The 24,756-nt window shown below is 35.4% G+C and overlaps 4 protein-coding genes and 1 long non-coding RNA gene across 8 annotated transcripts in view; 4 read left to right on the top strand and 1 right to left on the bottom strand.

Annotated features, from left to right (window-relative positions):
* The window catches only part of sec11a (SEC11 homolog A, signal peptidase complex subunit), an 8,534-nt gene extending 7,133 nt beyond the window's left edge, over positions 1-1,401 (top strand). For all 3 annotated transcript variants that reach the window (XM_024295979.1, XM_024295978.1, XM_024295980.2), the window contains 2 exons: positions 634-691; positions 800-1,401. In XM_024295979.1, coding sequence (XP_024151747.1) covers positions 634-691; positions 800-850 — 109 coding nt within the window. In that variant the 3' untranslated portion in view covers positions 851-1,401. The remainder of the gene's footprint in view (positions 1-633; positions 692-799) is intronic.
* Positions 1,402-2,638: 1,237 nt separating this feature from the next.
* nmbb (neuromedin Bb) lies at positions 2,639-4,396 on the top strand. Its single transcript, XM_024295955.2, has 3 exons — positions 2,639-3,546; positions 3,757-3,944; positions 4,045-4,396. Exons 1-3 carry the CDS (start codon positions 3,381-3,383, stop codon positions 4,096-4,098), a joined length of 408 nt encoding a protein of 135 aa, XP_024151723.1. The 5' UTR covers positions 2,639-3,380; the 3' UTR covers positions 4,099-4,396.
* A 3,901-nt stretch (positions 4,397-8,297) lies between these two features.
* Positions 8,298-13,987, top strand: tspan3b (tetraspanin 3b). The gene is made up of 7 exons (XM_024296168.2): positions 8,298-8,481; positions 10,804-10,995; positions 11,645-11,719; positions 11,904-12,005; positions 12,088-12,240; positions 12,337-12,420; positions 12,871-13,987. The coding sequence occupies exons 1-7, from the start codon at positions 8,419-8,421 to the stop codon at positions 12,961-12,963; spliced, it is 762 nt and encodes a 253-aa protein (XP_024151936.1). The 5' UTR covers positions 8,298-8,418; the 3' UTR covers positions 12,964-13,987.
* Positions 13,988-14,991: 1,004 nt separating this feature from the next.
* The window catches only part of LOC112161321, a 70,731-nt gene continuing 60,966 nt past the window's right edge, over positions 14,992-24,756 (top strand). Inside the window, exons 1-2 of the long non-coding RNA XR_002921851.2 lie at positions 14,992-15,117; positions 15,822-15,982. This is a non-coding gene — a long non-coding RNA (uncharacterized LOC112161321). The remainder of the gene's footprint in view (positions 15,118-15,821; positions 15,983-24,756) is intronic.
* On the bottom strand, positions 15,771-23,414 carry pstpip1b (proline-serine-threonine phosphatase interacting protein 1b). 2 transcript variants are annotated; one of them, XM_024296417.2, is made up of 15 exons: positions 23,034-23,414; positions 22,487-22,587; positions 21,046-21,120; positions 20,385-20,419; positions 20,178-20,284; positions 19,951-20,013; positions 19,717-19,809; positions 19,350-19,395; positions 19,145-19,224; positions 18,749-18,847; positions 18,467-18,563; positions 18,036-18,165; positions 17,856-17,941; positions 16,071-16,189; positions 15,771-15,938 (listed from the first exon to the last, which is right to left on the bottom strand). In XM_024296417.2, exons 1-15 carry the CDS (start codon positions 23,064-23,066, stop codon positions 15,807-15,809), a joined length of 1,296 nt encoding a protein of 431 aa, XP_024152185.1. In that variant the 5' UTR covers positions 23,067-23,414; the 3' UTR covers positions 15,771-15,806. The 2 variants fall into 2 exon arrangements, with proteins under 2 accessions (XP_024152185.1, XP_036066904.1); XM_036211011.1 differs by lacking the exon at positions 23,034-23,414 and having other exon boundaries at positions 22,487-23,021.

Genomic DNA, 24,756 nt, shown 5'->3' with positions numbered 1-24,756 from the left:
GCCTCCAGAGTCATATACCTCACTGTGATTGGTTCATTCAGCTCGGCACATAACAACTGTCATTCATATCAGCCTTGCGGGCCGCACTAACAGTAATCTTTCATATGAAGACGCGGGCCGCAAATCATCATCCTGCGGGCCGCAGATGGCCCGCGGGCCGCGAGTTTGAGACCCCTGCCTTAAACAAAGCGCAGTGCATTCTGGGACAGGATAGTCGGGAAAATGCTGGAGAGCTAAGCTATCAGCTGCTTAGTGACTTGGCTATTAGGTAACATTACAAATGTTGTCTTTGTAATGCAAAGTGTAACTGCATTAAATACATGTCAAACCCACTTTGTCATTTTAATTAAATTCATTTAGATAAAAAAAATCCTCTTTTGAGTCCCTGCAAGTGTTTCTCCAGTATCAGGAATCTGCTTGTATCTAAAATTGAGAGCATGTTTGCTCCTTTTTACTGTAGGTAAAATATCAGCAACTGAATTAATAGCCCACGTAACTCGCCGAAGATAACATATTTGTGTAAATAAATAATTTAAACAGATTTGAACATTGTTTGTAGATGTTGATTTGTTGATATTTTGCTGTCTTTCAGATTGTCTCATAAATGTAACAAACCCTTTTTGTCATTTCCAGGTTTGTGCCATATATTGGAATTGTCACAATTCTCATGAATGATTACCCCAAGTTCAAGGTGAGTTACTTCTTGCTGTTAAATACTTAAATTTCACAAGTTTTCCTTAGCATTAAGACTTAAAACTGTAAAGAATGGACAGTAAAATGTTCTGTTTCCTTGCTGTAGTACGCTGTGCTCTTCTTGCTGGGTCTGTTCGTCTTGGTCCACCGGGAGTGAAGTTCCAGCGCTCAAACAGCGACGACGTCCAGGAAACCTCATGCCTTTCAAAACAGAACATTAGACTTTGTCAAACGCAACTGGCTTTTTTGTATCATTTGTTTCAACGTTTTGTAGAAAAGTGGATAGGGTGTTTGCATCAGAAAAAAATTGGAGCTTTAAAAATATTTTTGTGGAGATCTAAGTTTGATTTAATTTAAAGTTGATCTTTATTTTTGGAATGTGAAGCCACATTCTTATGGTTAAATTAAGTTTAAGTTTTTTTTGCTGTTAAGTCTTTGTTTTGAGAAGGACGTGAAGTATTTTATGACAATTGAATATTAAACTTAAACTCTGGTCACCATCCACATGATTATATTAAGTCATTGTCTAATTTGTTTGGCCCCTATTCACCAGTACCAGTAGTTATTGCTCCAAACAAGCATTTAAGTTCACTCTTGTTTTGTTGAGTGATGTTGTCTTCAGATCTTTTTAAAATACATGGAAAAATAAGTTTTGTATCATTGTTTTGTTGAGACGATACTTTCATTAAAACGACCCTTTTAAAGCAGTCTCAGTGTTGTATTTATTAAAAAATATCATGTATGTGGCTTGAATATGTTTCATTAAAGCTTAGGGATAACCTTATCACTTCATGCTTTTATTATAAGGAAATTTTAACTTGAGAATTAAGTCTTTAAGAAACTTTATTTTTATTGGAAACGTTACAGGTATACTGCTATTAAAAACAAACATTACAGTATTCATTTTGCTGTAGTTTCAAGTATTTTTTAGTTTTTTAACTCAAAGAGAAAAGATCAAACACATGAACTAGGATACTTGTATCATTTAAAAAGAATTGTTAAAAGCTTAGAAACATTATATACGAGGACCCAAATATTTAAAATTCTAGAGGACTCGTACATTACCTATGAGAAAGGGAATTTTATAAATGTAGCCTAAATTTGGTTTTAGATTTTTAGGAATGCTATTTTCTGAAGATTTTCTGCTTATTTTAAGTTCAATGTCAATGAGATTTAATCCAGAAGTTTATTTTTTTAACTAGCTTTTATCAACTTTAACCATACTACATTTGTTTACTTGAACAGTAGTCTATGTTTTACCTAAAATCTGGAGCTTTTCACATTTTTTTTGGCACCTTTTAATGGCTATCGATAAATGTTTACCACTTGTGCGATTCTAGATGCATCAATGTTGGGAGTGGGGTCATCTGGAACCTTCAAGACTGTGTGCTGAATTTTTCTTTTTTTTCAGTGATTTTTTTATTTTCATTGTTGTCCATGGGAAACATGAAATCCTGTCCCCTGTTGTCATGAGAGGCGTAACACTTAAATGTAAGGGTGGGGTCATCTGGACCCCAAAACATACTGTAGCACGCTGTAAAACTGGTCCCTGATCAGTTAACAGTGGTGAGGCACTGTTTCATTGAAAACTGGGCCCCCACTGTTTATTAAAGATTGTGTTCCAGTGAAGCCAAAATAAAATAATATATATTTTTAAAGCTTTTTAAATGTTTAATTTGTTAAATGTATGAACAACTGAGAATTTAAATGATGAGAAACTCTAAATCCTTGATTACTAGTGGTTACTTAATGTCCACTTCTTCACCATTTGGTGCTACATAAATGTACTTTGTTTTTTGTCTGAAGATTTATTTGTCTGGAATTCCCAGAAAATCCTTTCATGCATAAATGATTTCCATTCAAACTGAATAAAACAATGCATGTGTCCACAAATGTTGGGTCAGAGTGTAGCAGCTTGGTTCCCAAGAAGGAGAAGTGAGATGTTGCCATGTTTCGCCGGCCCTTTAATTAGACTGACATTAAAACTGTGCAGATTTTATGAAATCTCAGTCTTTGTGTTAATGTGAAAGGTTATTAAAGAGCAAGACAGAAGCTACACCTCTTCCACGGAACCTTCAGCTTTAGCACCCTGAAGTGACGAAGAGGCCATCTGTCTTATCAGCTCTAAATTAATGGTGAGAATCAGCAGGTTCTCCTGTCCTCCCAGGACTGATGATGACCACAGTAGCATGTTGCAACTGGCCAAATGTCATGCTGCTCTTTGGGGCCAGGCCTTGCCCCTGGAGCCTGGGCTGGGGGTGGAGAGGTGGGGGTTGAGCATGAAATTGCCACTTCTCCACACTGAAGCAACGCCAAAAAACTTGTTCGCAGCATCTCAGCACAAGTGTCAAAAATTGTTTTGAGACGAGATGTTAGGGACACAGTCATCATGTTTGTGTTAAAATAAAATATTTGTGTCATACACTCTGAAAAAAAAAAAAAACTAAAACCCGAAGAGTTCATCAAGTATAATCCCATTACGCACAGACGTTGACGCGTTTTATTGGAAGCTGAAACAAAAAGGGTGACTGATTTCATCAGTGCAGGTTGAATGAAAGGCGTGCGCAACACAAACAGGACCCACCCCGGTCAGGAGCCTATAAAAGTGGGATGCGTCCAGACACTCCATCACTTCCAGGCGACACTTGAAGTTTGTTTCGTGGAGGAGTCCAGCAGTGCGCGCGGAGATGAGAGGATTCACACTGAGTAGCGTTTGCCAGTGCGGCTTGTTTACATACCTTATGTTGTTTTCTTTCGTGTCTTTGACCACTGCGGTTAGTTTTGACCTCACGGAGCTGAGGAATAAAGTAGCAAAAATCAAAGTGAATCCAAGAGGCAACCTTTGGGCAACAGGTGAGGACATTTTTTATTTTATTTTATTTTATTTTATTTTATTTTATTTTATTTTATTTTATTTTATTTTATTTTATTTTATTTTATTTTATTTTCCTCATCCTTGGATGAGTTCTTGTTATTACGCGCAAATGTCCCCATCCTTAGAATAGTTCTTGCTATTACGCACAGAACTGGAGAGTTACTGGGCATTTATTTTGGTTTTGTTAGGACATTTCATGGGCAAGAAGAGCGTGGTGGATGCGCCTCTGCTGCCCTCACCTGAGGACCAGGGTGCTGATGCGCGGGAAGTCCTCGTCCCCACGGAGCAGACTGCGCTCGGAGAGCTGTTCCACGAGTTCCTGCGCGTGGCGCTCCAAGCGCACGTGGACACGCAGGATAGCCGCTCTAAAAACGAGGTGATGATGAAAGCTCTAAGACCTTCTGCTTTCTGTTTCTTTTACTTTCAATATCTTCTTTAACCCAATGTTTCCTCGCTGTGTGTGTTTTTTGTTTCAGGAGACGGATTTGATAATGAAGATCTTGGAAAATTACATGCAAAGCAGAAAGTGATGCAGAAAGATGGGAACCTGACGCGCAGAATCCTGGATCTTTGGTCGCCTGCCTCATAATCTGAAGGAAAATAAATCTATTCATCATTAATGTAAATTATTGTAACGGTCATAATTTTCCATTTGCAAACATTTACAGTTTTCCATCACATTTGTTTTTTTTATTTATTTTTCTTTCTTTTTTTAAGTTTTGTCTATTTATATGAAATAAAATAACTATTTGCAATGCGTTGGCTGTGACGTTCTGCATTTAACAGATTTCTCACAAAATACCTCTATAAATAAAAATGCTATAGGATGTAAATGTTTTATCAATAGAGTTTAATTCACATTTCTTTTACACTTATAAAAACAAAATTCCGTCAGTTTTGTTAAAAACTCCAAACCAACACACATTTTTTACAACCCCAGTGAACCTGGCAACCAATACTTTCCTGAACAAAGGTGCACATGACACTGACATTTCATGTTTATAAGAGTTCAAAATAACACTTATATAAATATAAAAATGTGGGCAGCTTACATAAATCATACTTCTTTGTTTCCTGAATATCTCCACAAGGAATCGATATCTTCTGAACTCTGCCTTTTGTATGAAGATTTGCAGGATGATTTGCCCTCCCGATCAATAGAAGAGAAGGGAGACGGTCCATGCAGATTCTTTGCCATGGGCTAATCTGTTTTACTAAACAGGCTAGCTATTTCAGGATCTTCCCCCACAAAGCCCCGTCTGCTGATTTTGACATTTTACCACAATGCAATATAACTTACTAGAATCTAGTAGAGTCAATACAATTCTGTTGTCTACATAACTGTTTCCCATGGCAAGTTTGTACTCAAAAAAGTTAAATGAAATAAATAAAAGCATTAAAGTCTTACAGCAGCTTAGTTTGGTTTCTGATGAAGCATCTTTTACCAGCATTTATAACCTGAAATGACTTTGCACAATGCATTAAAGTCAACCATGCAAGCGTTTTTCACTAAACTTTAGCAAACAGAACATAGTTGTTCTTGTAAGCTTTGTAAAACAAACAGTGACTCAAGAAGTGCATTATCTTAATTACCCTGTTTTTTTGTGAACAACAGCCAGGAGATCCTGGAATTTTGTAGCACAAATATTGCATGAAAGCAGATTAGCAGCAAAGTAAACAGGTCCAATTTAATGAAGAACCTTTTTTGATTTCAAACACTTTCCCACAATTCTGTTTAACAATGTAAAAGAGGGACTAATTCCAAGAAACCATAGCTGCTTTAATATCTGTTTATCCATCACACAATTCATCTGTATTTTCTCATTTTCATCATCAAATGCTTTTTTTTAATCAATTTTAATTTGCAGGCAATTAAGTTTGTTGCAAAATCTTTCTTAATGTCTTTTAATTTGTTGCTATAATTATTATCTATTTGTTAGTGTGATTTTTTTTTTTTAGTTTGTGCAAGATGGGTGTTTAATTGAAATAATGAACACATTCTTTCCCATCATGAGTGAAAATTGCAGATCCAAACATGTTTCTGATTAATAACTGTTGATGAGGTGATGTTTGCGAGCAGTCCCAGCGTGTGCGCCCTCATCCTTAAGGGAATTCGGCTAAGTGATTCCATCCAGCATCTGTTTACTTTGAATTTGCTCACACACGGTTAGGGCTTTATTCTATTATTTGCTTGACATTAATCCATCTTTGTGTCATCCCACACAAAGATTATTTTAAAATTCTTATAATGAAAAATCATACCTATAAAAATAATGTTTTAGACAACAGATGAATTAACAGTGTTTTTCTTCATTAAAGTAAAGGCTATTAGTTTGGTATTTAGAATTTCGAAACAAAGTTTTCCATTTTATTTTATTTGCATATTTGAAGAAAAGATCCTGCATTGAATAAGTCTTCATCATAACACTCAGACAGAAAAAGGAAAAAATATTTAAAATATTTTTTAAAAAATTACACGTTGGCAGCAAAACAAACATATTAACAAAAAAGTTAATTTGGTCAAAAACTTGGTATTTTTACACTTTTTGTTTTATGTTTTTCACCTAAATCTCATGAGAGTCCTTCACATTTTTTAATAAGTTTGACAGTTTTGTTTTTGTGTTGTCTTTTATTTTGCTATTAAATAAAATGATGTTGTAATGTCTGGATAAAATGTTGATCATCTTTTCCTACTTCTCTATTTGACCTTTCTTTTAATTTTTCAATGTTGAAAATGTTGCAAATTTTTCAAGCTTATAAGGATTTTATGAGGTTAAGTTCCAGTTATGATAAATGCTTTTATGATATAATATATATATATAACAGGCAAACATAAAACACAACTATATTAAGGATGTATAACCTGGTAATGTAGACTGTAGTACTAAAAATAATATTACTTGTATGTGTCTACATGTATATTTTAACAGAAGATGATACTTTACCTAAAAGACCAGAATAATGATTCTCCACATAGGAGGACATGACAGAGGGGAAATATCTGCAAATTTCACTTGAGGTTACAACTATTGCAATGATACACTGCCACCCTCTGGTACAAAAGCCTCTGTCAGTGTCAACCATCTCCATCAGTTTGTAAAGAATACAAAGAGAAATGATTAAAAATGCTTGTGCACAAGCTAGAAGTCATGACTATCTAGTCATAATTTTTGAGGTACTTCTCAAAATGAACTACACATATCAACCTGAAAAATATCGTTAGACTTGAAAGTGCTTGTTTAAATCCAACCCATAGAAGCATTTAATATAGTTTTTTTGTGTCAATCCGATTATTGTTGGTATTGCCTCTTTATATTTATTCCACATTATGGTGAGCATGTGGAAAATAATATAGCATAAATATTTGATGACTTAAAACCACGACTTGTGCATTTTATTTGGTTCTTTTTCATTTGCAGACTCTCCTCATGTCTTTTTAGACAGAGGCAGGAAAAGGAACCAGAAATTGTGCTCAAGTAGAATTGTGTTACTTTAAAATAATAATGAAGTAGAAATGAAGAAGTAGTCATCCAATCAAATCCCCACATCAGAGTAAAATGTAACTTGTAAAATACCAATTCAGATACTGTAACAGTTCAATAACCTGTTGAATAATTTTCATTTATTTGAAAAACTCAAAATCACAAAGTGGTTTGTCTCATTGTTTTATTTGAAGGGTGTTTAAAAAAAACAATAAAAAAAAACAGGAAATCCAAACAAAGCGAAAGTGAAGCAAAGTGTTTTTTTTTTTTTTGGCCATTAAGCCATTGATGTATAACATCTTGCTTTTAAAGACAATTACTGAATTATTGTATATTTTATATATCAATTTAACTTTTGACTGTATCACATACAAGTTCCTTTCAAAATGTAATAAAATAGTCCTGCTCCAGCAGATGTACCCAATGAAAACCAAATGAAAGATATCATTTTACATCATTATGACTTTGTCATCCTTTTTCTGCTTTTACTATTAAATACAAACAAGACAACATTGACGTAAAATCAATATTTTTATTCAGTTTCAAGCTTATTTTAAATGATAAGTCACTCTTACTTTAACTTTTTTTTAGAAATTTGACAAGTTTAAAAATTGAAATATAAAGTACAAGAGTTAATCAACTAAAAGTAATTGATCAAAACTACAAACCCATCATTTATTGAAATAGTTAACATTTCTTTAAAGCTAAAGAGCAACAATGGAGGGATGAATGAGCCACATGTGGCTCCAGGGCCTCAAGTTACAGACCCCTGGTTTGGACCATTCCTAAAAGATGCAGGCTTATAAAAACAGTGTGAAATATTTGCAAAAATAGCTGACTATATAAAGATTTATTAATGATAACTAAAATGACAGCCCCTTTCCAACAGATTTATTTATTTATTTATTTATTTATTTATTTATTTATTTATTTATTTATTTATTTATTTGTGCATCAATAAGGCTGTCATTGGGTTTGGAATACACTGGAATGTCAGAAAAAAAATTAGTCTGAATTATTATTATTTTTTTAATAATAAATGTACACATATGTAACTTGTTAATGAAACTTTTAAACGATATTGAAACAGCTAAAATATTCCAAAGATCTTAACTAAAAATGTTTGAGTAAATAGACTTTAAAGGCACCAACAGGGTTTGTTTTGAAGCATGACGTCACGGGAGCACGTGACTCTCATCCTCTTCATACGAGAGATTTGATTGGTCGAGCCCAGAGGAATCCGCACTGTGGGGCAGACTGAAGCCATTTTATTATTTTAACAGCAGAGGTGCAGGTGCACCAACGTTTTCTTTAAAAATAAAAATTATAAAGCAACACAATTGTTTAGCGCGTAGCACTAGCGACGCAATGGGGCAGTGTGGAATTACGTCATCCAAAACCGTCCTGGTTTTCCTCAATCTCATCTTTTGGGTAAGAAAGGCGACAGATGTTTGGAGAGCGCGTGCAGCATCCAGGGATGGAGGCTGTTGTTAGCACGCTAGCAGACTGCGCCAGAAAGGCGCTGCGGTCTGCAGCTTAGCGACAGAAAAGCTGCTTTATGTGGCGCGAATGTGACTTTTGCCTTCACTGCGGGATGAACTGACCTAGATTGAAGGAGAAAAAAAACCCACAGCAGTGAAATAGCTCGTCTTTGAAAAACGCTTTGTCAAAGCATCAATGATGTAATGCAGCAGGTAACAAGATGACTTCACCTCGAGCGCAGGCTCCGATGCAATCAGCTAAGAGACTGGTTTAACAGGATTTAAAACAAAGCACCGAGTATTTGTAGCCAATAGAGTTGACTAAATAAGACGCATCTGCTTTAGTATCTGTTGTTTTTGTGTGCTAGAATTGCCATCCTTATTTTTCAATGCTATTATTATTATTGAAAAAAAATCAAATCTGGTGTTAAATTGACACAAATTCACATTTCTGCTGATTTCCAATCAAATGATATAAATACATATCTTGTTGTGATTTTTTTTTTTCTTAAAAAACGTTTTTGCTTATTTATGAAAAAACACTTATCTGTTGAAATAGATAACATATTTTCATACATTTTATTAAAGATGTAACGATTCACTTTATCAACGATTCAATTTGTATCATAATTTGTGGTTGAGGACCTGATTCACAGTTGATATTGGTTTTAAACTCAGGCTGGGAATCACTGGGTGATACATGGTTCACGATATAGATGATATTGCAATACTGCGATGATTGGTTAAATCCTCTCTTAACAACTCACAGTATATAGAAGCACACAATTTTTAAGGAAAACATTTCCCCATTTACTTTTTAGCTTGAACACAATCATAATACACAACTTGTGTCTTATTTTGTGGAACAAATAATACAAAACAAATAATAGACACTTTTCTACAACTCAGTAATACTATGTTTTTGACAAGCATTGGCACCAATGGAATTTGAATTATCTGTAAAATTCAGTGATAACAGTAAACACGAACAGCAATGCCAATACTTAGTGCAAAATTGTTGCAAACAACAGAACAAAATTCAATAATTCTAGTAGCTGCCAGGCACATTGGTGTAATGCCCCCTATCTACCTCCACAGAATGTCTCACCAAAGGATAACGAATATAACGTTTTACAGCCTCTTCAAACGAAAATAAAAGATCAGTACTTGGTGAGAACCCATCGCGAACAATCATAGGACTAAATATCGAGATACATGGCAATATCAATATTTTGGCACAGCTCTATTTTGAACTATTCGATTCACTGACCTAATATTGATCTTTCTTTAGCTAAAACATTAACCAGTGTGACTCAAAGATAAATACCTGGGTACTGAACAGTAAAGTTTTCCAGATTTATTTTATTTCTTGTAAGATAATCAAGTGTAAATAAATATGTGTACAAAAAACAAGTAAGTAAGAGTTAAATCAATTTATAGTTTAGTTTAGTGAAGTTTAAGTAAAGTTTGATATTTGCACATTAAAATAACACAAATGGAATATTAGAGCATGATTCCACACGGTATGATACATAAACTGTTCCTCAATACAAATGTCATTTTCTAAGATTTATAAAATAGATTTTTTTTTTTTAAATATATTCAAATGGTATAATTCAATTAGCAACATGGTTCATACAAATCAATCTGGTTGGATAGTGGGGCTGTAAATCAATTAATAGATTAAGTTGATTAATAATTTTTTCCCTTAATTTCATGAATTGGTATTTCTTTTTCTAATTAAAGATTCAATTATTTTTTTAGTAGTTTGTGTGCACATTGACACTTCGGACTCAAAATTTCTCTCGTGTGTTTTCAATATCTGGTCTTTTATTTTTGAAAATCACTATGTATGTTATCTCAGTTTTTCTACTGATCTTGTAGGACTGCAAAATATAACACTCATACTCCACTCTGTTTTTCTTTCATGAAAAAAAGATGACAGCTTCCTTTCAAACCGCAACCATCTGCCACTTGTCTTTTATTTTTCAGCCACACTGTCAAACCATTTACTGTGATCTTTTTAAAATAATTTTGCCCATTCTCGGATAAAAAAGACCAAAAAGGTCAGATGAATGGAAATACATTTAGAAAAACATTCAATTCATTCATTCAATCAGATTTCTCAAAAACAGTTATTATTGGTTAAATCATTTAAAATATCCTGTCTACGTGATTACTTGAATAATCAATCCAGATAATGTTCATATTTTTGGTGAGTGTATGAACATAGTATTGAGCTGTTTTTTTTCCTTTCCGTCTGTCTTTTCAGGCTGCAGCTGGAATTTTATGCTACATTGGAGCCTACGTGTTCATCTCGTACGATGACTATGACCACTTCTTTGAGGATGTGTACACTTTGATTCCTGCTGTGGTGATCATCGCTGTCGGGACTCTTCTGTTCATCATCGGCTTGATTGGCTGCTGTGCAACAATTCGCGAGAGCTCTTGTGGCCTGGCAACCGTGAGTGCCGACCAGTGGGATTTTTCTTCTTAAGTTGAAATACTGTTCATTTGTGTTATGTTAAGATGTAAAAGAACTGAGAAATAGTTGCAGTGATGTGTTCCTCTGCGTTTTCTGCTCTGTAAACAGATTTGCTGTATCTTCTGTATTAGTTGTTTCCATAATAGTTAAAAAAATTATAATAAACAAAAGTTTTTTTTCAATAGGTTTTCCTCTAATTAAAAACAAATTTTAAGATGACACTTCTAAAAAGTCAAAATTAATAAAGTCATAATAAATGAAATGCTAAAATATTTAAAAAAATATATCATCCACATGTAATTGCCATGAGTACTAACTGGCAATAAATTGGGGCTGCTTAAAGACAAAAAATCCTGTAGTAAAGGTTTAAATCTGCCCAAAATGAATCCATTACTGCAGCTTTAAGATCTTTTTTTTGACGTTTCATGTAAACAGAGCTGCATAATCGTTTATTGAGGTAAAATGTGATAGTTGACCTCATAAAGTTAAAGTTTTGCCACTAAGGGGAAGCACTCCACATCACTACCACTGTTTGTTTCTGTAAGGCTGATTGGTCATATCAACTTATGTCGTTTTTATTGAAAGGGAAGCACAAATGCATGTGTGTGATCTCTGTTTGTTGCTACAGTTTGCTGCCATTCTCCTGCTGGTCTTCGTGACGGAGTGTGTGGTGGTCGTGCTCGGCTACATTTACAGGGCAAAGGTAAACAGACAGAATATTTGTGTCTGCTAACATGGGTCAAAGGTTGCATCCGAGCATGAACGTTTAATCACATTGACTTCATAATGTACAATATTGGCTTACTGGATGAGGGTGAACTGCTGTTCCTTCCATACAGCAGCTGTCATGGAAGGTGAAAGTGACTGCAGGTGTTCATGTCTTCCAGGTTGAAGATCAGGTGAATCACTCCATTCAGAAGGTTTACAATGAGTACAGCGGCATCAATTCTGACGCTCCCAGTCGTGCTATTGACTACGTACAGAAGCAGGTAAAGAAAAAATCTTTTTAGTTTTTACATATTTTTCTTCTATTTTGGATGGAAGTTGTAAACTCGAGTTTTTCTTCTGTAGCTCCACTGCTGTGGAATTCACAACTACTCTGACTGGAGGAACACCCGCTGGTTTAAAGAAGCCGGGAACAACAGTGTCCCAGTGAGCTGCTGTCAGCCCAACATCAGCAACTGCACCGGCACTCTCACTCGACCTGGTGACCTCTACCAAGAGGTACTCACAGAAATCACATCTTCTAGGCATCGTCTTTAGCATTGATGGGAGTTTATTGCTACAAACCTCCTTGTTGTTTTTTCTTTGCTGTTTCAGGGTTGTGAAGCCCTTGTTGTGAAGAAATTAAAGGAGATCATGATGTACGTGATTTGGGCGGCATTAACCTTTGCGTCTATACAGGTAATGATCACATACTTTTGGAGCCTAAAGCAAAATGATGATGATTGGTTGCTTATTTTGGGGAATATAAAAATACAATTGAGGCTGACATGTGGTTTATCTGCCTCGGATGGCATTGAGGTTAAGTTTATCTTTTTAGCACTCCCTTTTTACCACACTGCAAAAGCTGCACTTATGCAGACAAAAATACTACAATTCAATCAGCATTGAAGCATTTTAAAGAATAGATTCAACTCTGGTAGTTCTGACCTCGTTCTACTAAACTATTGTTTTTATGGGACAAATTGATGTTTCACTTGACAACACTGATTAAAAGAAAAAAAGCTGTGCATTCTGGGTAAGAGTGAAAAACATATTGGTGCTTTTGTGACCAAAAAAGGAACCTCAGCAAATGACAGCAACCGTCAGACGGCTAAATAAAAGTCATGCTTTTTTTCCCTCTCCCTGCAGATGCTGGGCATGCTCTGTGCCTGTGTGGTGCTGTGCAGGAGGGGCCATGACCCGGCGTACGAGCTGCTGGTCACAACCAACAGCTATGCATGAAGGCTGCGGCCTCAACGCAGCACGCAGAAAATCAACAGGATCGCCATCAGAACCGTTCACACTAGATCAGCTGTAGTTATATAAGCTCAAACACACTTTGCACAACTCAAGATAGAGTAGCAAACACTGACAGTGGGGTTGTTTTTTGGGGTGGGTGGGGGGGTTAAAGAGGAAAAAACTGTTATTTATTGTCATGCTGTATGAGTTCAATGTTTTTCCTTTTACTCATTTGATCCAGATGTAAAAGCCAAAGTTGTATGTGGCAAGTTTAACGTTACTGTTGTAGATTTTTTTTGGTGAATTATGAAATATTTCTTCTTTTCCCAGTGAGGATGATGAAGAGTCATGTGAAGATGATGTATGAACGTTTGACCCGGTGTGCTGTATTGAATGTATTGGCTTGTGTGCATATTTGCACTGCAGCTCTGGTGAGGGTAAATGGTTGTGAAAATGCAGAAGCTTTGGTAACAAGAAAATGTAAAAATGTACACTACTCCTGAAATCCTCGTCTGACAAGAGTTGTTTTTTTTTTTTTAATTTGTGTTGTAAATTCCAATATTTTTATCTTAGTCGTTCTAGACAAACAGTGTTTAGATTATAAGGAGCAACAATGAAGCAAAGCTAAGTATTTACATTTTCATTTTGATGTTTATTTGAAGTTTACTTCTTATGTTTGTGTTTTGTAGAGAAAATTCCTTATCTTTACTAAAAAATTAGATTGTGGCAAAATATATATTTAGGTGATTCCGGCTCAATTGATTAGAATATGGAGTGTAGTGAACCCACCTTTTGTTTCTGGTGCCACAAATGGGATTTATTAAAAGAGATACCAGAAATCTTTAGTTTGTAGATTTTTTTTCCTTATTTTTAATCTCTATGTTTTCTAGAAACTTTGATCTGGAACAGATTTTAGACACTTCGACTTTAATTTTGTTTTTCCATGGTTTGTGCTTCTGGGAAAATGAGTCATTAATTGTATTTAAATGGAGAGAGAAGAAAAATAAACTTGTAAATTTCAACTAGATTGCTTTTTATTGAATTCTTGTCTCTGCATGTGATGTTATATTATTGTTATCATATATATGATATTATTTGGCATGAAAGTATTTTTTTATGAACAGGCCCCATATATCATAAATACAATTTTTTTTTTAAAATTCAATTTACTAAATCACATTTAAATTAGCTGTCTGCTGTGTAAAAATACTGCAGTTTTTACAATAAGCTAAAACTATATATATTTTAGGAATTGTCTGAAGGGAATTAAATGAAAACTATTCTACAAAGCAGAATGATGTCCTGCATAGTCAAAAATCAGCAATGAAGTAGAATCATCATTTTACCAGTAAAACCACCATAAGAAGCTGATCTGCAGTGTTGTGACTGGAGCACTAAAACGTGTAAACAGGCTTTTACACATTTATTCTGAAAAGAACAGAAAGCTGGAGCAAAGATTTAAGTAATGGCAGTGATGTGGTCTATTATAATAAAAATCTATATTTGTCAATTGATGTGTTATGGATGCATTTATTTGATTTTGGTATGATTAAAAAAAAAAAAAAAACATTTGTTGTAACATTTGTTGGCATACACGCCTGAGGTGAGTGAGCGACATGGGGCGTCTCTCCTCACTGAAGGAGGTGAAGTTTGGATGGGACCATTTCTTCTCCACGGTGTCATGTTCACAGAAGAAAAGCAGGTTTATCATAAACATATGAGTATTGGCTCAGCCATCCAAATGATCAGAATCAGGTGTCCTATAATCACTTGTTCTGAGTTAGGAATGGGATAGCACTTCAGTTCATATGAGAGTTAAGGAGGTGAGTGAATATTTTTGGTAATGCAGTGTATGTGGACAATTTTCTACAATCCCTTTGATATCCTTCTCAATTCTTTCAGTGAATGAGGAGAAATGTCCTGAGGTAGTACTCAGTTCCACCATCAGGGGCGCTCACGAGGCCTGATTGTTGGTGCCCTCAGTTTTAAAAAGGTAAGGCTGCTAAATTAGTTTTTTTTTTTTCAATTTAAAGTAAATAAAAGGTAGAATACACTAGATCTCTATATAAAGGTTATTTTGTTGTCATTTCTACAAGATTTTGAGACTAAAAGAACATGAGTTGTGGAGGTGTTTATGGAGGAGGACAGTTTACAAAGGTAATTATTTACCTTTAAGAAAAACATCTTCATTACACCAATAAAAATAAATAATAATTGACCTTAAGATTAAAATATTAAAGAAAAATTAAAATATTAAAGAAAAATATGAAATAATGTGGTAAAAACCTTTTCAGTAATTGATTACTGTTAATTAATTACACCTGTTTGTTTATTGAAAGGCTTTGTTTTGTATGTTGTATTTGTGCACATAATCTTTAAACACATTCAGTTTTTTTGCAAATAAAAAAACAAACACATTGAAACACATTTATTTGTCAATCCCTGAAATACAGACACTGTCCTTCAGTTGACAATTCCTTTAAAGTGTTGTAAATAATATAAAATAAAAATATTAAAGGTATTAATTTAGGCAGTTTGTTAATACACTTCAACTTGGAATATTAACTTTTTAATGTGCATTTAACAAATGTTATCTACAGTACCCGTGCATATCCTGAAATGTGCATCTAAGCATGAACATTTTTTATTTTTCTTTGTAAGAATGCAGCTTTTATCATTTTGGGTATGTTGTTAGGGTAAGAGTTTGTACCTCCCTGTAATGAGGTAAAAATACATTCTTTTCTTCATGGATAAACTCCTTCGGATGACATTTTGGGCCTTAAGGGTAAAAGATGGTCTACTTTTACATGGTGATGTTGGATCAGTTCATGTGTTCAAGTCCATTGTCAAATTTTGCCCAGATAATTCCCTGGCACCAGTCCACAGAGCCCGTTCCTCTCCACCGTCCACCAGCCGTCCTCCCCCTGCACCAACAGTCGGACCACATCCCCCCTGCTCACAGACAGCTCGTCCCCCTCCTGCTCAGTCCATGTGAAGACGTCAAATGTTGGTGCAGATCCAGGTAAAAAAAAAAAAAAAGAAACAGAAGTTAACTTTTATCATTATTGTATAGTAATGGGTTGATCAGAAGAGTAATTTGTTGCTTTCACCTGAGCACTGTAATCATAATACACCATGTAGAACTGGTCCAGGTCAGGTGAAGCGGGCTCTAAAGATTCTTCTTGTGACGAACTTGGAAGGGCTGAATATCCACTCTCTTCTGTCTTAACTGAGGAAAGTCAAGGCAGGCAATTAGTAATGAAAAGTCTCTGCTCATTTGATCTCATTCACATTATATCCCATGAATAAAGATTATACTTAAATTTATTCTAAGGATAATATTCATTTTTACAATTATTTCATCAAAAAATCTATTTTAAATGCTTGCAAAAATAAACTTTTCTGCTTTTTGTAACCTATCCTAAAAATGTAAATTTTAAACTTTAGATTTACTTTGATATGATCTAAAAATACAAAAAAAGAATTCATGTAATAAATGTTTTTCTTCATGTTTTGTACTCCAGGTTGATTCCAATAAAGCTGTCCAAGGGAACATTGCATGTTGCAGAAACACTTAAAAATGGAAAGTAGAAGAAAAAAGCATCAGTTAGTCAACACAACGATGCTGCAAACACTGAAACATGATGAATTTGGATTCCAAATTTCACTTTTGGACCAGGGGTTAAGGAAAAGTCAAACCATTAAAGTGGCACATTTAACACTTGACACAGCTCATTTGGAAAGAATTTTTTTTTTTTTCAAAAATGTAAAATAGGTTCATCCCATAACAAAAAGCAATGGGTACATTTGAAGACAAAGCTGTACAATAACCATTTTGACCTGTGGGTCACAAGGGGCTCTAAAATTTGACAGAAAGGTCAGACAGATGTGTTGAGTGTTTGATTTTGAACACTAATATATATATATATATATATATATATATATATATATATATATATATATATATATTCTAAAACTGGACATTTCATCTTTTTTTTATTTCTAAACTAATTCTCTCATTTGCATCAGCTTTTGCAGAGGAGTCAAAGTCATTCGCACAGGGGCCCAAAATCCAAAATACTCTTCAGGTCATGGGCCAAACAGGAAAAACATTTATTTAACAAACTAAACCTACATTTTTTTTTAAAAATTAACTTTTGAACATTACTATGAATAAAAACAGGCAGGAACATTATTCCAGGATAAATAAAATTAAACCTTAAATCATTTTAATTGTTTTCTCTCCATAAAAATATATACTGTCAAAATTATACGAGTTAGAAATAAACAAAAAGCTAAATGTATTTACTTTTATGTTATTTAGAAAAAAATCCAAAGGTTTTTGATCTCCATAAAATAAATCCTGTTAAAATTATGCAAAAGTGAAGATGCTGCTGAACGATCCAAAGTGTACTTAGTAGTATATTTGAGTGTACCTGAAGTACACTCAAATACACTAATTTTTGCTAAGGGATTTTATTGTTATTCCTTTAATAGTAATTTTTTATACCAGAGTAATTTACTTCCTGTGACAATAACAACCCTAAATTGGCATATATTTTATTACATTTTTGTTATCTAGCATAACAATATAAGGTTTGTTTTCACAAAAAATTACATCAGGTTATGTGTTTCATTATTGTTTCAAGTTGCAGCATGTTGAGCTAGTAGTTGCAACACACGAAGTGTCAAGTTGATGAAGCTTTATTTATAATTTGGAGGTGTGGACTCTTTTTGCTGAGCATCCTGCCTTGACCTACAGTGTATTGAGCTCTCTCAGCCACCGTATCAGAATAAAAACAAACCAACAGTGTTGTCTTTAATTCATTTTCCAGGATATATTGATGTGTTGTTATTTCACAATCAGTTTAGGAGAAATTTGTTGCAATACTTACATTCTTCAGTAGATGTCAGTGTTGACTGTGAGATTCTTCTATCATTATCACTGCTTATGGAGTCTCTGATTAAAGGGTCAAAGCACCTGTACATAGAGAGAGGGTCACAGTAGCTTTATTGCTAAATGTTTTAATTATTAATAAGTGAGTAGTGATGGTAAATGCTGCAAAGTTTTTTACCTGGCTTCATCTATTTGACTCGGCCTCCTGTCATTGGGTTCACACCTCACTTCTCCTTCTGAGGAAAGGGCTTGGCCGTTGCTTTTCCTGGTCTTTACACCCTGATAATAACTTTCAAACACTACAGGCTCTGCGAAAAAGAAAAAAGAGAAGCGGCTCATTTTGAGAAGTTCATGCCTGCTTTCTGTCTTAGTGTCAACTGAAAGAGAGAGTTTAGTGATCTTCAACCCCGTTCCTTGTAAACTTTACTGCCCTGGTTATTTTGCAGCTAACCCTCATTCAATCCAGTTAATCAGGAATTACTGAACTGGGATGAGATGCAAAACAAGCAGGGCAGCAGCTTACGAGGACCAGGGTTGGAGACGCCCAGTTAGGAGCCAATTGTCATTTTTTTAGGCTGCCTCTCCTTCTCTGCTTCAGTGAAAGCTCACCTGGTGCCCTCGACCCCGTTGATTTCATCTTGATGAAGCTGTCGTTGTCTGTGATGATGTCGCACTGCTCGAGAAACTTTCTCACCTCTTCATAAAGCTGATTTGGAAAGAGGCGGAAATCAAGGTTATGCAGTGTTCCTGTATAATTTAGGAAGACTTGTGGGGCAAGACTTAGTGTTTGAGCATTTCAAATAAAGATATATATTTTGCATAACTGCATTACTTTCGTTTTTTAATCCAATTTGAAACACTGAAGTTTTAGAAAGACGAAAACAACCCTACCTCGTCATCTTTAACACACTGCGTGGAGAAATGGTTGCAGTGGTCCCACAGAGCGCACCTGAGCATGCTGATGCGATCTCCTTCCAGCTGCTGAAACACCTGAAACACATTCACAAACCACTAGAACCAAGGACTTTTTCTGTTTTGTAAGAGTTGCATTTTGATTCGCTGACTGCATAATCAGTGACACCACAAGCTTGGAGAAATGTGCAGAAAGCTGGTTTTATATGAAATGTTTCTGCATGACCGTAAATACAGTTATTTTTAGCGGTCTCTGAACAACAGAAGCACACTTCCTCACTGGGCAGCAGTCATTCAGGCACTCGCTTTGTGGTTTGGTTTGCTAAGTTACAGAAGCTTTTTCTTCTATTCTGACTAAGAGAGCTGCTGCAGTACCTCACACGTGCTCTTGTGTGTCTCCTCCCAGTCCTGGCGAACAGCCTCCAGTTGATTAATATTGTTCACGTAAAGCTTTTCTGTTCAATGGCAGAGGGTTGTGTTAGTCGTAGCAAAAAAGCTTGTACAGTGCTTATTAAGATTTGCAGTGTGACTGCAAAAAATGACTTAAGTGCAGTAAAAGTAGAGAACATTTGGTGCCTACCTGCTTCATTTGCGGCCTGTCTGCATTGTTTGGTCTTGTGACGTACCTGAGAGATGAGAATTAACACAGGAAATGGCTGACATGTGTCATGACGAAGCACACCCAGAGGCTGGGGTTTTAATGGTTTATTTGTCTATTAATAAATCCACTTTTCAGAAAGTGAAGACAGGAAGGAGGGAACACTTTCAATTTGTCAACTCCACCCTGTTTGTTGCTGCTGTCAGCAGGGAGTTTGTTGTAGATTGGAAATAGCAAGTTTGATTGTTTGGTAATAATTCTATAGGGATTTATTTAAGTGTAGTCATCAAAAAGGTACTAAAAATATCCCAGACAGTTTGAGTAATCTCGTTTTTTTTTGCATGCATACCTTCTCAGGATTTTTCGCAGCAGCATTTGTTTTCTCTGCCCCCTGCTCCACATCATCTGCTTCTTTACATTTCACCTCATAGTTCTTCTTTGACTGAAATAGAAAGCTCAGCAATGACATTCGCCTTACTTTGAAAATGTTAAATTTATTAAAATAAATAAGTACATTATAAAAGCAGAAAAAAAATAAACATTTGATCACTCAACTGATTTATTTATGATATGAATATCTCACCTCCATAGTTTTCTTGTACAAAGTAACCTTTTTCTTCTGAACCTTCTCCATGATGCTTTCAAACTGCAGATGAAAAAATGTTGCATAAAAAAGGAAAAAAAAATGCTGCCAAAACAATAATATTCATAAATAAAATCATAAAAGTCCCCAATAACTTCCAAATGTATTCTTTCATTTGAATGGATGCTCAAACTTCTGTTTTTCTATGAGACAAAGTGATATTTCACCTTCTTCCTCTGTTCTTTCTGACGTTCTCGGAAAATTTCAATTCTTTTCACCTCCTCTTTCAGTTTGTCTGATAATTGGATGTGAAAGTTCCCAATGTTCTCAATTTCTGCAAAAAAAGAAATGCAAACATCGAGACCAAAAAAATGCATCAGACAATATGAAGACGGTGCTGATTAAATATGCCTGGAAATGATGAGAGGACCTACGGGTTTTAAGCTGCTCGAAGGACATTCTCATGGTGCTACAAAAACAGAAACAATCATTTCAGAAACATTTTACATATCTTTTTCTTTCACAAAGACGAAGAGTAACTCCTATTTCAACTGCTTCCACTGAGACAATCTTAAAAAAGGAACTAAGCCACTGCATGATACTGCATCACAAAACTAAGATGAAAATGCTTTTTGCTAATTTTAACCTCAAAGATTTACACTTTGAAATGGCAACTGCGCACATCCTTTTTTATTCTCTCCAAAAGACAAATGTGGACTTTGAGAAGGCTTATTTATTTTCAGAGTTCTTCTCACTACAAGCCAATCATCTTGCTTGATGTTTCCCTTCTATCAGGAAACACAGGTTAAAAACCCCCTTCACTGGGTGGTGGGTTGCACAAGTGCTACAGCCTGTTAAACAAAAAAAAACTTTCTGCTTCTCTTTATCTTTCTGCACAAAGGTACACAAGCGTGCATTTACCCTGAGCGTGGCGTTGTGTCTCGCTGTCTACTCAGGGTGAAACAGTATTTATTATGTATACAAGTCATTACAAAACTCCCCAATCATTTAGCATTTTGACATACTTTTTTAAAAGCATATTACATACTAAATACTAAAAACCTCTATCTTGAATATGAAGGGATGCATTTTTACCCGATTTCTGTGTTTCCTCCAGCTTTGTGAGCAATAGTCACCAGTTCCTTTCCATACTTCTCCTCTGCGAGTGCCCTTTGGATATTAAAAATTATGATGAATCTCAGCAATGTTACTCTCCAAATATAAACATTCATGACCAGCTTAATAAGTCACATCAATCAAAGATCTAAGTTGGGACCAGTTCACTTTTTGCTTTTATGCCGGCTTGTTTTCAAGGCAGGAATTCATTAAAAACTACTATTTATAACAGTTGACAATATTGCTATTTGCAAATTTGTAAAAATAATCTTTGAATAGATGAGCATCAATCATTATCTGGGTTTTATCATTTCTAGGCCAACATTTAATGATAACAAAGCGTTTCTGACCAAAGGAAAACATTCATACCCACATTTTCCAGGTGTCAACTTTGAGCAATTTTCCCTTGAGGGTCAGACAATAACCAGACGTGCTGCAAACATCCTAAAGATGGATGTCACACTCCACCTCTCCACCAGTACAATCTGACTTTGATGGTCATACTAAACGTTTGAAGAAGAAAATGCCTCCAAACATCAGTAAAGTACAGTCTTCTGGAGAGGGAATCCCATGTGAGGCTGATGGAGTATTACAGGTTACAACAACTTTGAGTTATAACTTATAAGAGGTAAAGATTGTATTTTAGAGACCTAGGATGGATTGGCGATCCATCCAGGGTGTGCTTCACCTTCTTCAAACTGTAGGAGGGATAGGCTCCAGCAATCCTGAGACCCCAATAGGTATTAATGGGTAGATGGATGATTTGTTTCATAGGTCACTATAGTTTTAGTTTTTTTTTTACTTTGATTTGGTGAAAAATGTTTTATTTGCCATCTGAGATTGCATTTAACCTGATGATTTGACCTTCATGACATGTTAGAAAAGGCAAATTGGCTGTTTCTTTTGTCTCGGAGCTGCAAAAAAATGTGAACCTTTGACCTTCACAAGTTTTACATTTCTATATATAAAAAACATTTTATAACGCTCAACTTCAGCAATTATTGTCTAACACCAGATGTAAAAACATAATTTTTGTTGAAAACAGCAAAAACACTTTTCCTTTTTTATCATAAGTTGACTTTGCTTTGCATAACAACACAACAAATCCAGTGCAGTAACGAAATATTTTCAAAGAAATGAGAATACAGACCAAAGAATGTTAGAACTGTTGAATATTTCAATAATCTGTCTTAAATCTGATTGAGAGGTCTGGTTTAGCACAGTTTGAATAAATAATTTTTAGGCTTTTTTGTTGCATGATAACCCTTGAAACACTTCAATGATGCAGTTCAAAGATCTCCTGTGATGGGGGAAGAAGTAGCCAGTCTGCAGCCGTGTCTGCCAGACAGGAGTTGCAGATAATTTTATAAACTCGCCCGTTTGAGTGGTCCATTTTGGCTTCGGTTACTGAAATACAAACCTCATCTTGAAAAGCTCCTCCACATCCTTGCACATTTGTCTCCCATCTCGTAGCCTCTGGATTATAGCATCATAACCGGCATGACAGATGAAATCAGACCCCTGCGTTGAGAAAGAAAGACCAAAAAGCTGCACCCAAAAACTGTGACAACACGCCCTTGAGTTGATCTTGAAGTCCATTTTTGGTGAAAATGCAGAAGTCGATCTTTAACTTGTCAAAACAGCGGTTTATGACATGAAGCTTTGTGTAGTCGTTAGTCAAAAAGATCTCCTCATATTGTGACAAATTATATACAAAAAATTATAATAAACCTAAAATTTAGGATTTATAGCATTTATAACTGCAAATATCTTTACATTGCACGTCATCAATTGGGGTTTCTGCCTGTTTAATACCCATGCTGCACTCATCATTAGAATTATTGCAGTGTATAATCTTTACAGTACTAAGTACATTGTTTCATTAATTCAAATTAAACAGAGAAAAAACTTAGTTTAAGAATCGTATATTTCAGGAAACCATAGTGTGACCACAGGAGCAGACTTACCCAGAATGTATCTTTAAACATCAAAGTGGACATTTCTTTAGCTTTCACTAACAGGACTACTGAAGAATCTTTTTCATATCAACAAGTTGCAAGGAGTTAGTAAAGAATTGCAACTATTTAGCTTCCTGAACAGCTTTGAAGGCTGGAGGGGCTCAAACACCAGTGAGTCATTCTAAATGAGGAAGAGCTTTTGTCCCGTGATGTCACTGACCACAGTGAAGTCGGTTGCTCGGCCCCTTTTCTCTGAGAGAGGTTCAAGGTTTTTTTTTTCAAAGTTGAAAGTAGAGCATGTCTTTTTAAAGGCTGTGTGCAAGTTTGCTTTCAAGTGTCTGCATGCTCAACAGCGGTTGCAACAGATAAAAAAAGAACATTTAAATATTCAATTTGGCAACAAAGCAGCTGAGACCTTTGTACACAGATGGAAACGTATTTGAACACAAAACATAGAGTGCAGAGGTTAGATAATAACATTCATTAAAAAAGAAAGCAATGTCATCCCGAAAGGCTTTGAATCTTGGTTCAGAAAAAAAGAGGATTTGGGTTCATTTCTGAGCCACAGTGGCCTTTGTGGTAGACGGTTCACCCTGAGACTGGAAGGATACGAGTTCAAATCCACAGCAGAGTCAGACCAAAGACTAAAAATGGAAACCATTTGCATTGATTTGGGGAGTTAAACCACCTAATGGTTCAACGATGCGACTGTGTCTGCAGCTCACCTCTCCCCCAGGGGATGGGTCAAATGTGGAGTGAAATGTGAATTAACATTAATCTTTGTTTATTTTGTAGAGTTGTTCTAAAGTAATTTTACTCATTTCTGTCCTAGTTTGGTTTTATTATTTCTTTAGTCAAAAAGGAGCGGTACGGTGGAGCAGTGGCTAGCGACCTGGTTCAAATCCCAGCTGGATTCTTTCTGTGTGTACTTTAATGCTTTCCCCATGCATGCTTGGGTTTTCTCCAGACACTCCGGTTTCCACCTGAAAAACATGCTTCATAGGTTAGTTGGCATCTTTAGGTGTGAATGTGAGTATTGCGACATGTCCCTGCCTTCACTTGACACTGACCTCGTGATCCCAAAAGAGAAGATGTATGGATTCTGCAATACTTTAAATTAAAGAAAAAATGTGTGTGTGCTTTTAAACAATTAGCCAAAATTGAAAAAAAAAAATACTGTGTCGTTTTCTGTGACATTGTTTCTGCAAGGCGATGTCAGTTCATTAGATAAAGAGAGCTTGTGGCTTTTGACTGTAGTACCTACTTCACCACTACATATTTGTAAAAATGAAATGTTTTCATCCGCTCCAGATTTACAATGATTTTAATAAGGGAATTCACAGAAGTGCAATTTTAATCTTATTTTTATTTATTTATATCCTCCATTATGAGAAACATGCCACAATAACATGTTAAAATAACCAAAATAGGATTTTTTTGGAGTGGGTCTTAAAGTCTGCTGTTTGCCTCTGTGGCTCTGGAAAGGACGATTAGTCCTCAGTCTATCCTGCATTAGTTCGTTTCAAAAGCTATCTTCTTTCTCTCTTCAAACGTAGAAAAATTTCAAACATTTTTATCTCTGCTGTTCCACGTGTGACCACAAGAGGGTGACATATACCTGAGAAAAACATCCAGCCCAGTATCACTTGAGTGTCACAGCAGGATCAGAGCCACCTATTGCACAGAGTCAACAGTTTTTACATGTCTGCAGGTGGTTGGCCTTAAACCCCCA

Source organism: Oryzias melastigma, linkage group LG3 (genome assembly GCF_002922805.2).
Source record: "Oryzias melastigma strain HK-1 linkage group LG3, ASM292280v2, whole genome shotgun sequence".
NCBI classification, from domain to species: domain Eukaryota; kingdom Metazoa; phylum Chordata; class Actinopteri; order Beloniformes; family Adrianichthyidae; genus Oryzias; species Oryzias melastigma.
Note: the sequence above shows the minus strand (reverse complement) of the source record. Positions and strands in the feature narration are given on the sequence as shown.